The sequence below is a fragment of the Nesoenas mayeri genome (genome assembly GCF_963082525.1).
Source record: "Nesoenas mayeri genome assembly, chromosome: 6".
Taxonomy (NCBI): Eukaryota; Metazoa; Chordata; class Aves; order Columbiformes; family Columbidae; genus Nesoenas; species Nesoenas mayeri.
Genome location: NC_137545.1, coordinates 23,789,557 through 23,804,260, shown reverse-complemented (window position 1 = coordinate 23,804,260; position 14,704 = coordinate 23,789,557). Strand labels below are relative to the sequence as shown.

Here is a 14,704-nt window from a genome sequence, read left to right as displayed (position 1 = left end):
TGTGTTGCAAAACTAATAGACAATGTTTAGGGGAAATTTGACAGCATGTTCCTACAAGTGGAAATGACTTGAAGACAGCATTGGTGATGTTTTATTTTACTGATTAACTGAATTATGAAACTGGTTTTGTGTATGTAATGTTATTTGAAACCTAATTTTCTGTAACATACATGGATACAATTCTCAAAGGTAACGGTTGTTGTTGTAGAATTTAGAAATTAATTTCCATGACTCTGAAGTCCATTACAGAGTTATGTTGCTACAGGAAAAAGAAACCAGAGACCTTACAATTTGTCCAAACAAACCTTTCAACTTCTTTCTTCTCCCCACCAAAAGCAGCCACTGTTCTGATGGATGAGAGCACTTCATCAGCCACAGCTCCAGCTTTCGCATAAGCCATTAATTCTCGGCCTGTTAGTTTTGCCACAGCCTACAAAAGCAAAAGAAGTGCTGGTTTCACCTGAACTGTGGGTGCAGACAAGGACAGGAGTAAGCAGTGCTGGCTGACACACTGCGCTGTCTCCTCTGCATGAGGTCACCTCCTCTGCTCCAAGCAGGCTTTTGTAAGGTATGCTGCACACTTGAAGACTTGTCTTCTAGTAGTAGGGCATATACCTCTGTAGCATATGTTGTGCAGAACAGTTATCCCCTTGGCCAACAGCTCTGCTAAGTAGCTAAAATGGCAGAAAGCAGCTGACAACAATTGCTTTCCCTCTCTCACTGCTGCTAACTGGGCTTAAGCAGACTACTGACAGAGGATTTGGGCATGGCAGGACGAAGGGTGAGCTTAAGCAGCAAGAGCAGCCCTTTAGCCACTGTGGCAGAGCCCAGCTTCAGGAAGAAGAGATATTAGTACTGATGGGGAAGGATGGAAACAGACGTTGCCCATCACTGTGCTTTGTTTCTTGGGCTGGCAGCAAACAGGTCCCTACACAGCAGCCCAGAGCACACTGGATGTCAAAAGCTTACCTAGGCTCAAAAAAATGCCCAAATTAATGGAAGCAAATGTAGTCATGTACAATTCCACACAAAGATACCTCATCAACTTAGGAATTACATATCACTAGAAATTGTAAAGTGTCATTATTTTCTTTCCCTCTTCAAACATCATGTCCCAGGCATCTATTAGTCACTTTCGGAGACAGGAAAACAGGATAGATTGACCTTGAGTCTTTTTTCATGATGGTAAAAAACAAAGACTTGGGCTGGAAAGGCTTGTAAGGAGGAAACATTTTACAGTGAGTGTGTGAAATGAAAGAGATGGGGACAGAGGAATATGAATAGAAAAGGGGAAAACTACAAGCATGAAGGGGAATGAGCTCAGAAAGACATTGCAAATGAAAGAGAGAGGCATTTGGGGGTTTATTTCATTCCCTGCCAGGATTCTGCTTTTCCACGTCACCGTGAGTCATTATTCATGTCATCCACTAGCAACCAGTACAAGGTGGAAAGGAAAGCACAGGAAGACAAGAAATTAGTCAGAGTTATATTACAGGTTTTATAGCAAAATGATAGCAACCTGTTCTTGATGTGAAAGAAGTGAGACTGACAAAGGGCTGAACTCAACCAAAGAGCAAAGTGTCGGGGAGTGCAGGGGAGGAGCAGGAGCTGCCCAGCCCTGATGGGTGTGGGAGAGGAGGTGAGAGGGCAGAGGATCCTGCAGTTTCACTCTTCACTGTCCTTCCTCTGCACAGTGAGAGGCAGTCTGTAGAGTACTGCTGGAGAGGCAGAACAGGAACAACTAGGAGAGTATACAGCAGCTGCCAGAAGCAGGGACAGCTTGAGGTAAGTTTGAGCAGTTGTTTTCAACTACTTTACATCTCTAAAAGCCCCTGATCAACATAGAGATATCAAGTACAGTGTCTAGTAACCTTCTCAACTGAGTGTGTAGTAGTAGAGAGAAGGTGTAAGGCCAGGTTCTGATCTCAGCAACCATAATATCCACCCACAGGACCCAACAGAAAGTATGCTTATGCTCCAGTCTTAGAAGCAGGATATACTATTCTGGGAATCAGAATAAGCAAAGTGGGAGCAAAGCCTGCCTCGCTGCAGCCCCTGTGCTGATGTGACCACAATCTGCCTGTCTTGACTTTAAAGGGATGTAATAACTTTCTCTTCCACCAAGCCTCCCAGCTCTATGGCATGACCTTCCCAGCTCCTCATACTTCAACACAAACTGCTCACAATTCACTTACCAAACCATAGACAGCCGCTCCGACCCCAAGCAGAGGGCTGACTGCAATGATAACCAAGGTCAGTTTCCAGCCACTGACAAATCCCAGTAGGAATCCACATACAAAGGTGGTTAAGCGCTGGATAAAAATTGCTACTTGGTCAGCAATAGCCTCATTAATTTTGTTAACATCACTGGAAAAAACAAAACAAAACAAAAATAAAACCAGAATATTGGCGAGCATATCTTCTGTTTGTATTGCAGGTATTGGCCACATTTGGGTTAGCTGCTTTCCCTTGGAGAGGGTTCTGTCTCACCCCTATTCTTTCTACCATCACCCCTTCCAAACCTGGGCTACAGTGAGAAAACCTGGTGCCTTTGCAACGGCAGAAGGCTTTTATGCGTGGATACTGCACAGAACACATTGTCTTTTTCCAGGAAGTGGTCCTGCCAGAAGACATTTGCTAGCTGGTTCTTACTACTGTGTCCCAGCTGATTCAAAGGATGGGGCAGAGACATCCCAGCTGGATGCAGCTATCCCATAAAGGAAAAGCAGTAGGACTTATATGGCATTCCTCCCATCATGGACGCTGGGAATGCACCATACCACCCTGCTGAAGGGCAAGGAAAAGGGTGGAGGGTTGCAACTCTCTTCTCGTTCCATCTTCCACCATCTCCCTGTTCCTTCTCCACTCTATCAGGTAGTTTGTTCTCTAAATGAGAGTGGCTACTTCAGCACTGGAGGCAGTGGGAAAGTTTGACAGCTCTGTCACATGGGGGACAGTGGTGCAGTGGTTAACATCACCTGGACCTCTAGGCAGCCGCAGAGTTCATTTGTTCGCTATTACGCATTGCCAACACAGAAAAAATATCTTAAAGAAAAACAGTCATTATAGTTCTGCTGCTCTGGGCTACTACCTCACTCCTGACATTAGAAGAACTGGTAACTGCCAGAATAAATAGGAGCAAGTGTTGTTGCATTTTAAAGTGCAAAGTTGTTAGCTTATTGATATATCAAGTGAAATTACAGTCCATATTGAAAAACTCAAGAGTGTTTGGTTGAAGAACTTGTTTATATTTCTTCTGGAGAATGTTTTTTGCAGTCAGAAAGCTTTTTGTAGGCACAGAACAATGTTGTGTGAAGAAATGGGGAACTGTTATTTATTAGACAGATACGTGCTCAGATCCTATTTTTTGTCGGAGAAATTGTTCACGGTGACTTACACTTGGCATTTATTCTTCATAAAAAGAACACCACAGACACTTGAAGATACCACTGGGCAGTGAGTAAAGGCAAATAAATCCCTTTCAACTACAGAAAAATCTTCTGCAGGTGTTAAGGCGTATTATGCAGGCACAACTGTGAACAGGGAGCCATCTAGAGCTGGCATATTTACCTCGCAGCTGCCTGTAAAGAGGAAGAACTAAGAAAAGGAGCAAGCCTTAAACTCCACTTTTCTCCTGTTCGTTCAGATTAAGAAGGTTTTTCCGTGGGTCCCTTGGGTCCCTTTCTAAAGGTAGATGCTTGTCCCTTCTGTAGCAGAAGATTAAGCAAGGCTTGCTCTTTTCTTTTAAAGCCACCCTAAGCAGTGTGCCCCTAATGTAATGGGAAGTGATAGATGGTTCAAACCTACATCTTTAGCCTCATGGAACTGTGCACTGGCAGCCAAATTATAGATCACCCCAAAAGGACTGGGCACAGAAGAAGGGAAGGACAAACTGGCAAAAAATCCCCACCCCAACCCCCAGCAAAAAACCCCACATTTACTAACGGGCAAGGAACAAAAGATAAATAGCTGTGGCTTAAGAGTTAAGGCACTCATTTTGAAGATGGGGGAGATAATCATCCTGTCCCTGCTCCCAGAAACATAGCTGTATTTTATATTAGAAAATGTTTGTCAAATGCCTAGTTATTGGCATTCTGTTGTGTTTGGAAGGAAGTACAAAATGTTCTCTGTAGCATATGTTTTTTGTAGATTACTTACTCAGAAATTTGGGTGTTCAGTTCTCCTACAGATGTACAGTCAAACCAGCCTATATCCATTCGCATTACTTTCCTGAAATAAGCTTTCCTGATTTTCTGTATCTGACGAGCTGCAGCCATAACCCAAAGGCAGATCTGGGAAGAGCATAATGTGGCTGATAAATTGCAAGAAAAAGTCTTTCTACTCCCAACAAATGGTAAAAGCAATTTGGCTAAAATGGGAAAGAGCAATTTCACTATTGAGAAACTTACTATTCAGGTAAAAAATATTTTAGCTACACAGACACAATAGTTGTTTTACGCCCTTTATCTTCAAATAATCTAACAATTTTATAAAGCCTCTCAATCAAGGATTTGTCTCACTTCTGACAGGCTGAGAGAAGATGCAAGTTGAATTATTTCTACCACATGAATTACATGAATGTCATTCAGATATATTTTTTTTTTCCATCTACAGTTGTAAGTAATATAGGAATGACATCCATCCTACCTCAGCAAAACTCTGGGATAGTTTTCAGAAAGGAGTATGACAAGTGATTTTTGCAATTGTAAAAAAAGCTTCAAAAGCAGTGGACTCTTTAGCAGATTATGCAGGAATCATCCAAGCTTGTGGCTTCTCTCAGTTAGAAGGACTGAACCATTACTACAGAATATGTAGGATGTGATTCTTCTCCAACACTAGTTTTACACCAATATTACTCTGTAATATCTCTGTAATAGAAACACAGGGCTCAACACAGTTGAGATGCCTACTGGGAATCTTCAAGCCCTTCAGTTGTTATTTTGGGAGGGCATGTGGATTCCACAGTAACCACACTTGAGCAAGTATTTCTTTTGGCATGCATTCATCTCACTGGGCAAAACGTGTCCGTGTACAAAGGAATGCGCGCACAAATCCAAGGAGCTCTCAGATTGCCAGAACTAGCCTATTTCAGCCAATAGAATGAGGACAGAAAGTGTCTGCTCTGCTCAAATGGACAGCTGAACAAGCAGTTAAAGGGAACATAATTATTTTACATTTAATGATTTAGTGATTTAAACTTTGAAATCAAAATAAGGAACAAAATACTGACTTGAAGGTATCCTAACACAAGTATGGCACAACCAATTCCTGCATAGTAACCTGCAAACTTTGTCATTTCTTGTTCAATGTCCAAGAGCCTGAAAAAATTTAAACAAAGAAAAAAAAAAAAAGAGTTAGCAATATCGTTTCAAATTCCTTGTAGATTTCTAATCTGGCGTTTCTTCAGTTTAGTCATGTCACCTGGCAAGTCAGCTTGTTTTGGTAATAGAGGCATTGTTTCCCCCTCCTGAGGCTGTCGCTGGCAGCAGCTGGTTTGCTTGCTATGCCTGTTGTGCCAGGGCAGGGTGCTGGCAGGTACCAGCAATGCTCTGCATCCCGGAGCATCCCTGCAGCCCCTGAGAAACCTCACCAGGCTGCGTGCTCCGGAACAGCACAGGTGAGAGGGTGTTTCAAGGCAGAGCTGCCCAGTAAGTTTTCGTTAGATGTTGAATTAGCTTGGTTTATGCATTTATACCAGTTAGTAACACTCAGATTTAAACAACAATTTACAAAGAGAAATGACAGCTGCTAAAGTCAATTCAAGTATTACTTTGTACCATAAGCTTGCTAATCTGAAATCATCAGTTCTTTTAGCTCAAGTAGGAGTATTACTCCTAACATCAGTTAAGGCCATTGAGTTGATGCTATTGCATTTAGATTACTTTGAAATAGGCATTTCAGATCGTTATCATTTATGCTTTCAGAGAACTTTCCAAAAACATCCTGCAGACAGCAAATTTTATTCTGTTTATCCAGAATTTGGTAGACTGAAATTTTAAGCCAAAAGGGAACACTATGCACCTGACCTGATCTCTTGCAAAAAACAACCATGGACACAGCTCAGGTGCCTGACAGAAATATCCAGTACCACTTTTAATGCCTTAATTTATCCTGCCTGGTGCACTGTTGCTGCTTCAGAAGAACACAGGTCTGCCCTGTATTCTGTATTCTATCTGCCAGCCCCATCTCAGCGGGCTGGCTTGGACAGACTGGAGCAAGTAATTTGGCCCAAGTCACCTACATCTAGTTCTCATGTGCTCTGAATTTCAGAGACCTTTAGACAAGTAACTTCTAATTCTAATTAAATACCTAATTAAATGTCACTCAGAGATTAGAAAACTCTTGGAATGATGCACTGAAAAATGAGCCTTAGTAAAGGTTACCTGTTCAAATTTGGCTTTGACAGATATCTGTATCTGAATGAAACATGTAGACTTCATTTATTATAGTTAATGGAAAGGAACAGGCACTCTTATAGGGCAGTTCATCTGACCCGCCTTAGATATCTCCCATAAGCAAAGATGAATTGCATCCTAGAAGCACTCATTTCTCTTCAATGACCAAAGTTTAGCTCGAAAGTCAGCAGGCACCTGTAGGCACCTAAGTCCTAACCGAAATGACCAGAAGTCATTCTTACCTACAGTGTTATCAAAGAAAACAGATTAATGGACTCAGATGTGTAGCAGATACATCTATTATCACAAGAATCATCATCAAAGAACATCCTCGCTGACATTAATAGGTGAAAGACCAAAACCCAAGATGATCTTCTTTCCCTCAAGATAATATCTCCAGCTCAGAAATGGGACTCTGTAACAAGAACCATGCCCCTTTTCTGCCTTATGGATTGAAAAGGTAAGGTTTAAAGGCTGACGTGGACTTTCACTAGCAATGCATTCTCTAGCAAGCCGCAATGACAAAGGAAAATAAACAAATACATCTACTACTTACCCGCATCTTATTGTGGCATTCTTTTCATTCTGATGGATAGTACCATTAATCCACACTATGGTGTTATTTACACATGTCTTGCCTGGGTCTTCAAGCTCTTGCATTTCAATGTCGTATTCAATAAACGTGTCTGCCATTGCACCAAGCACAAGCAACACAGCTGGCTGGGCTGCTCCATGAACAATAGCACAGAAACTACCAACAACCATCATTAAAATTTCCATAGATGAAGAAAATCGAAACTAAAGAGACAGGAAAAATAGATGGTCTCTGCTGAGAGGCAGTCTTCGTGCTGGTTATATACTGATAAATCATTAATCCGATACAAAACCGTTCTCTTTAAATTTCAGAATTATCTTCAACACAGAAAGAAGACAAATCTCTCTCTCCAATCTAATGTAATTGCACCTGTGATTAAAGCCTCATAAATTATTATGAGCTCCCTTTTAGCTGACAGTAGAATCTGACCATTTGACTGAATATATTATATAACATTAATAGCTCAATATCATTCCACATTATCATCATTCCAGAAACTAGCTAAAAGATTAAGAATAGTAATTATAATTCATACATATATTCTGCTTTGCAGATTTCCTGTGAGGACAGAGGGAAAGGAAAGGGAGGAAAAATCCTGAGGGCTTTATGCGGAGCCTCTGAATAGAGTGAGCCAATTTCTCAAGTCTGGGGTGCGGTGGCAGAAAGCCAATTAAATGTCCCAGAGCAAGTTCTCATTGTTAATACTCGAAGACATGTTGGCTGAGCCAGGCAATTGTGCATTGGCTCTTAATCTGTGAGAAATGTACAGAAATATGATACCGTATGCAGTAAAAAAAAAAGACTGAACTAAGTCCTATTACCTTACATTTGCCATGGACTAAGAGCATGCACGCATGCAGCTGAAGACTCAGCTAAGATACAGTGACTTCAGTTACCTTTGTTGTGATTGTGTGAAGTCTGATTCTCAGGCTGAAGTAATGCATAAATATATAGCTCAAACTGTCCATATAGAATGTCAGTATCAAATGCTGTATGTTTTGAAATAGGAGTGTAAAGAGGAATCATAGCCTGCTGAAGAACCTGTCCAGGTTCTGTAGGTGCTATAATGTGTCTATGAGAAATAAGGGTGAGGATTTTGAGCACATATGTGAAAGAGACACTATGGCAGACAAGATTAAGGGGAGGGGAAAAGTTTGTAATCAGAAAAGAGACATAAAAGGTCTTTCTACAAACAACATCAGAAGAAAACTATAGCACTATCATAGTTTTGCAAACCTTGCTCATAAGAACTCTAGAAATTCCCTTGAGTAAAAATAAAACCAAAAAATCACAGAAGATACACAGATAATGTGAGATCTAATCTCAGCACATCTGATGCAAACACACTGTTTACAAATTGCACTTTAGAAATTAAATATCTGTGCATAACAGGCTACAGAATTCAAATACCTCTGCTTGACAGACATAGCCCTCTGTGTGGACAGACTGTTCTCTCCACCCAACTAAAGGCTGAGATACTTAGCCAGGTAGAGTACAAGCCACATGGATGTAACTGGACTAGCCCAGTACCACCATCTTACTCTGAACACATTACAGGCTAACTGCCTGGACTATATGCAAAATAGAAATAATAAAACCTCTTAGCTGCATGCTGCTGGGTTGGACATCTCCCTACTACATTAATTTTAAAATTTAGATGCATTCTATGGGATTCCAAGAACCATCAAAAGCAAGGCATACCATACAGTATTCTGCATTCCCAAGCTTCTGTAGTTACCAAATCTTCTAGTACCCGTGGAGCAATTATAAGGGATCTAAATTATCTGCTAAATATCACACAACAAATTTTGGGCAGAAATAAGAATGAACCAAGGTCATGTACGTCTCTGCTGTACATCTTAACACGTTTCCCCATATCTACATGTGTTTAATAGATGCAGATGCAAATATCAATAATCGATACCAAGGTGACATAATGACAAAGGTTTCTATTAAATTCCTATTGACTTTAATGGCAGGATTTAATGCCAAATGGTTTAATCCTTAGAAGTTTGGCTTAGTCACAGCTATTTCCCAGAACAACCATACAGATTATTGCCACTTATTCTGCCGCACACTACACATAAAATATTTACGGCCATTGCTTTCATTACCAGCTGAAAGAAGCCAACACGAATGCTGTTTTCTTTCTTGTCTGATGACCTTCAAGAACAGAAAACATGAAATTATAAACTTGTATTTTAGTACATATTTTCTTCTATATGCAAACATAGTACTCTGAATTGGACTTAACTCACTTTTCACTTTTCTTCTCTGTAAGAGGTTCCTCATATGTATGGAAATTCCTAGCAAAAAGGATAAGATTTTACATTAATTTTTTTTTTCTCTTGGTTCCTTTTCTGAAATTACATTTTACTTGAGATATTTTGCCCAGAATTTTAAGAGACAAGCTGTCCAACCAAATTGTTTGCTTGCCCTTTCTTTAAGACAGAGAAAGGTCCTGTTCCCATTCCCTCTTTATTGTCTGTATGTTCATCTGTCCATAGTAGCAGTAAAATTTCTCACCCTACCATACAGGTTTCTTTCAGTGCTCACACTATGTATTGCTATTCTGTATGATCAGTTAAAACCTAAGGGACTAGGCACACCATTATGGACGAGATGCGTGTTATAGCAAGTAATCATCAGCTGTGTACATTCAGTGATCAATAAGTAAGGATTTTCAATTAGGATTTTTTTTTTTTTTTATGAAATAAATGAATTCAAGCTATATTTGTCATGAACAGTTTTCAGAAACCAGATCCTAGACAGCCTGTGTAGTAGGCAGGACCATGTATGTGTCACACATGAAAGTCCAACACAACTTGGCTTCTAAGATATGTGTGAGGAGCATGGTAGACCTTGAACACAGGGCTGGTGCTCTCTGAGATGGGCAACATGACAAAGACAAAAATTAAGATACGCTCTTGCTTCCTTAGTCTAGGAGTAGTTCTTAGGCTGTGTACACTGTGTCAGAAAGAGCTGGCATGAATTACAGCACCCATAAGGTTGTTCAGTCCCAAGATCTAGGAAGAGAAAGGCTCTTAGCCCCATTAAAATCTCAGATTATAGCTGAAGGTCACGGTCTCTATATCATTTCAGTTTTTAAGTGTCTAGAATTGTACACATAAATCTTAATATCTGAGCTCAAATAAAGTGTGATAATTCTTTTTATTTTAGTCTCACACCTAAGCTTTTAGAGAAGTTAACCAGGATCAGTTAAAATTCCTGAAAACCTCATTTCTCAAACTCAAAAACTGAAGGAAGATAAATTTGAGTATCAAAAACATTTTCAAAAGAAAGACCATATTTTGCTGCCATTACTCTATATTTTTAAAGGTTTCTAAGACTCTTTTGGTCTACCTCTGTCTGTTTTATCAAGTAAACCAGTTCAAGTCCTAGAGAACAGCTTTTCATGAAATACCATGTGTTCTATAAATGCATCCATTTGATCTGATTACATTAACTTCTTTGAATATTCCAAGAAATATTGATTGTTCTGTTTGTGTACATGACTTACTCTGATTTCTTGAAGCTGTTACCTGTCAGGGAAAATAAATGCACAGTCTAGTTAATAATTATTGTTCAAGTACATAACCTCTGTAGACATGTGAAACATAAACACTAGAACCCCATGGGACCTGATCATTCCTGAGTTATAAGCATCTTATTCCCATTGAGACATCTAGCCAGGGACATGAACTGACATGTGTCCAAAAATTCCTTGGTAAGTTTCTATCAATTTATGCCTGCTTTCTCCTGATGAAGTAGTCTCAAGTTTTCAGTCCTCCAGATGTACAAATAGATTTTACTAAATACATTATTCAGGATGTTTGCCAAAAGTCAGCTCATGAATTGGCTGCTGAAAGGAAAATGCGAGGAACAAGAGAGTCTGGTGAAATAGCTTTCTGAGTCATGCCAGTTTACGTTTACAGAGCAAAATAAGCATTCTCCAAAGTTGAAGAGGGAAATGAGTATATCAATGCTATGCAAGAGTGTGAGGAACTGCAGGCCAGCTCTTGTGGGGCAGAAGTTTTTAAGCAGGAGGAGAATTTGGAATGATGGTACCTATACTTATTTTGAAAGAAACAGGTACTGCTACAATTGAAAAAGTAGAAAAACAGGGCAGAGCATGATTTTATAGAAAATAAAAGAATGTAGGGGAGGTGAAAGAATTTATGAACCTTGAAGAAAAAAGCTATAGTAAACTTTGAATGCTCAAAATATGTTGAAAGAGGAATTAAGGCATTTAAGAAAGAAATTTTACAAAAAGCACAAAATCAAGGAAAAGTTGACAAACACTGCCAAGAATTTGAGTTTTCCTGGTATTGTGAGAACACAGTAAAAGTTAAGCCTGAAGAAATGTGTTACTTGATTCAAATGATGAAAAATCACACTCAAAAGGCTCCCAGCTAAAGCTGTCTCTTTACACATGTGGCCTTCAAGAGCTAAACCAGAGAGGGTTAATTCTTATTAATATATACAAAAGGTAGTTAATGAAACAAACCTCACTGGAGATTACAGAGCAGAAGAAATCAATCATCAGAATGCCAGTAAGGTTTTAAAGCAGTGAGATTTGCTTTGGGAAAGGTGCTCTAGTAGTTCAAACAAACTGTTCATTACATTAAGTGGAAATCACAGTGCATTTCCAAGGAAACTGAGAGACCAGAGGCAAACCCACTTGACAGGCAAAAAAAAAAAAAACACACCCAAAAACCAAAACCAAACCAACTGCGAAAAGAGGAATAGCTTTGGTTCCAAAAGAAAGTCTTTTGCCAAAATCCCATGAGAAGTAAAAGCGGCAAGTGCGTAAGATAAATTAACAGATATAAACCGAACCCCCTAAACCACCTAGATAAATCTGGGCAGGCTTGGATTTCTAAGTAAGGAGCTAGAAAAGATGAACAGTTTTCTGTCCCAGAAGTAGTACCATACCCCTTTACCTATTCACTCCCTTTTCATGTCATTCCTCCTCCCTCTCCAGCAATATTAGAGCCCACAATGCCTCATACATTGAAACTGCCCTTAGCGAGCAGCCTGGATGAGAAGTTTTAAAAGCAAATCAAAATACATTTGGGGAAGGGAGTGGGGAGATCAGTACTGCTTCAGCACGCAGATGACTGCTCATTCCAGCGGGATGCAGGGCAGTGTGCTGGGGCAGCGATGTACTGGGCTGAGAGCAGACTTTCAGGAAACATTCACACTGGTTTCTTTCACAGTCATGGAGCTGAGGTTGCTGCTGCTGTATTGCAGACTTCAAAATCAGCTGCAGAATGTAGCATGCCAGCTTTGATTTTAAGAACACATGAAAGCTATTCAGAGAATAATTTCCTATGCTATCTTCTTACCAGCTATAACAACAGATTTAAAGTTCCTAACAAAAACAGACCTTTGAATCTGTTGAACAGATTATCTAGTCTAGTAGAATAATCCCAGCAAAGTGAAAGAGATTTGACAAGGATGGTTACAATCAAATGAATTGTCTGGCTAACACAGAGAGACAGAAGGTGAGAACGTACACCTTCTGCACATGAAGCTCTTGTTCAGTTTCTAAGGTCAGAGCAAAAAATGCACATGTACTGTCTTCTAATGGAACAGCTGCTTTTATGTTTGCAGGTATCAGTCAATCTCTACAAAGATAATCACAGTCAAGGCTTATTCCAAGTTCAGACTGAATACTCCAAATGTGTTCAGACTCCAAAGTTATGCCCACAGTCCTATGAGACATCCTGTTACAGATGAAGATTGGAATCAAGTTATAGCTGGGACATTGTGCTGCTATATGGCAGGCAGAGAGGTTTGAAGAGGGGTGTCTTATTAAAAATCTGTCATAAGGTCCTGAAAAAGTTTGATTATTGTCTGAAATTTCATTATATTCATGGTTATGTGAAGAATTCTGGTGCATGCCACAAATTTTAACAGAAGGTAGATGTGAGGTTCCCATGGAACAAAAGAGGCTGAGGCTGGACTGCCTTAAATCTGAGCTGTTGTCTAGGCATGAGGAAAAAAAAAAATCACTGTAACTTGGGTCTAGTATGGTTTGCTTTGATTTCTTTTTGTTGGTGAAACTAATTCCATGAGAGAAGAACTGTCTTTCAGCATGAGCCTCCAGTTTTCTGGAAGTAATCTGTCATAAAATATTTCAAGTGAAATACTAATAAAACTGCAGAGTCTTAACCACTACCCAGCTTGATTGTTCTAACAATACGTCTGCTGAATTAAAAGAAAAGCAGCTGTAGAAGCTATGGAAGACAGAACTTTTCCCCCCACCCCCAGTAAAGGCCCTTTACTTGTACAGCAAAGTGCTCACTATAAAAACCTGGCTATATACTGTGGAACTTGTAGGTTGGTAAGTGAAGATTGTCCATCAGTACGAATTGTTATACGTAGTTTTTACAGAAAAGTTGTTTTGCAGGCAGCATACCCAAAACAGCGAGTACCACAAGACTCGATATTTATTCCACAGACTATCTGCTTTGTATTACGTACACTATTTGCTCCACTTAGGCCACCCACTGCCTATTTTACATGGTCTAGAAAATAAGGAGCTGACAGAAGAATAAATTTCTTACATTTGCCATCCAAGTCAAAAGCAGAGTTATCCTCTCCCAACTTCTTGATGCTACGGAGAATAACAGGGTCAGACATGATGATTAGTTACTTAAATCAGAAGTCCTGAAAAGAAGGGGAAAAAAAATAAAAAAGGGAGAGTATCAGCATACATTTGTCTGTGAACATAAAAAAAAATAGTACATTAAACTCCTGCTTACCTCAGTTTGCTCTTATTATCCCAGGGCAATGCCACTGATTACAGCACAAGTTGTAGCAGAATAGATATCCCAGACACAGTGAATCTACACCTCAGAGAATCATGCCCAGCTCCCTCCTAAGTGCAAAGCCTCTGAAAGATTTCAGCGCCTCTTGATCAAGTGAGGGCTGCTCCGCAGGGCTTTGCAGTCCACTGCAAACAGCTCATTAGGAGCTGTATTAAAATAAACTGCTGCTTTTGTGCAGGTGACATCCATAGACTGAGATATTAATGTGACAGATATTGCCTCAGTTATGAGGGAGCAGCAAGCAGGAGACCTGCCCCTGACTTGTCCTGTTGTGGCTGGCAGCAGCCAGCAGGACCATGACGGGGGACAACTGGGGGACAAGAGGGGTGCCCGAAGGGGACCTCAGAGCCACACTGACATCTGCAGCATCACTAACAACAGCTCCACAACCACAGCTCTTGTCTGAGTCTGCTTAGCCGGCAGACCTGCTCCTCTGGACAGGTTTATTCCTAACTATTCACACTGACATGCTGAGCAGATGTCATACGCAGACAGAAATAAGGAGACAAAAGTTAACACTTTTTTTGTTAAAGAAGCATTTCGTGATGCAAAATCTGCTCATGGCACTAGTTTTGGCCAGTGGGCCTGGCATCCAAGATGTGGCCTGGGGGAAAGTGCTGCAAAAGCCCGCCCCAAAACATTACCTTTTGTAACCAAAGTCATCTCATCCTCACCTTTGTTTAACGTAATATATCCCAAAACATAGTTACCGTATTCCAGTCATTCAACATCAACATTTTTATGTTTATACTTCTATATAAACCTTCCACAACCTCTCATTTCAAGCATGTTACAACCCATTCTGATACCAAAGCTTTAACATCTTTTCCCAAATAACACAAGAAGTCTTCTGTGTAAAAGGCACATTTCCACACATT

At 40.2% G+C, this 14,704-nt stretch overlaps 1 protein-coding gene across 1 annotated transcript in view; it reads right to left on the bottom strand.

Annotated features, from left to right (window-relative positions):
- The window catches only part of ABCB11 (ATP binding cassette subfamily B member 11), a gene marked incomplete at its 3' end in the record, with an annotated part of 38,888 nt that extends 24,980 nt beyond the window's left edge, over positions 1-13,908 (bottom strand). The window contains exons 1-9 of the mRNA XM_080347145.1: positions 13,563-13,908; positions 10,511-10,532; positions 9,249-9,296; positions 9,105-9,153; positions 6,952-7,193; positions 5,231-5,318; positions 4,159-4,292; positions 2,196-2,367; positions 306-430 (exon numbers count right to left, since the gene is read on the bottom strand). Of these exons, the coding sequence (XP_080203271.1) occupies positions 306-430; positions 2,196-2,367; positions 4,159-4,292; positions 5,231-5,318; positions 6,952-7,193; positions 9,105-9,153; positions 9,249-9,296; positions 10,511-10,532; positions 13,563-13,638 (956 nt within the window). The 5' untranslated portion in view covers positions 13,639-13,908. The remainder of the gene's footprint in view (positions 1-305; positions 431-2,195; positions 2,368-4,158; positions 4,293-5,230; positions 5,319-6,951; positions 7,194-9,104; positions 9,154-9,248; positions 9,297-10,510; positions 10,533-13,562) is intronic.
- Positions 13,909-14,704: the final 796 nt, after the last annotated feature.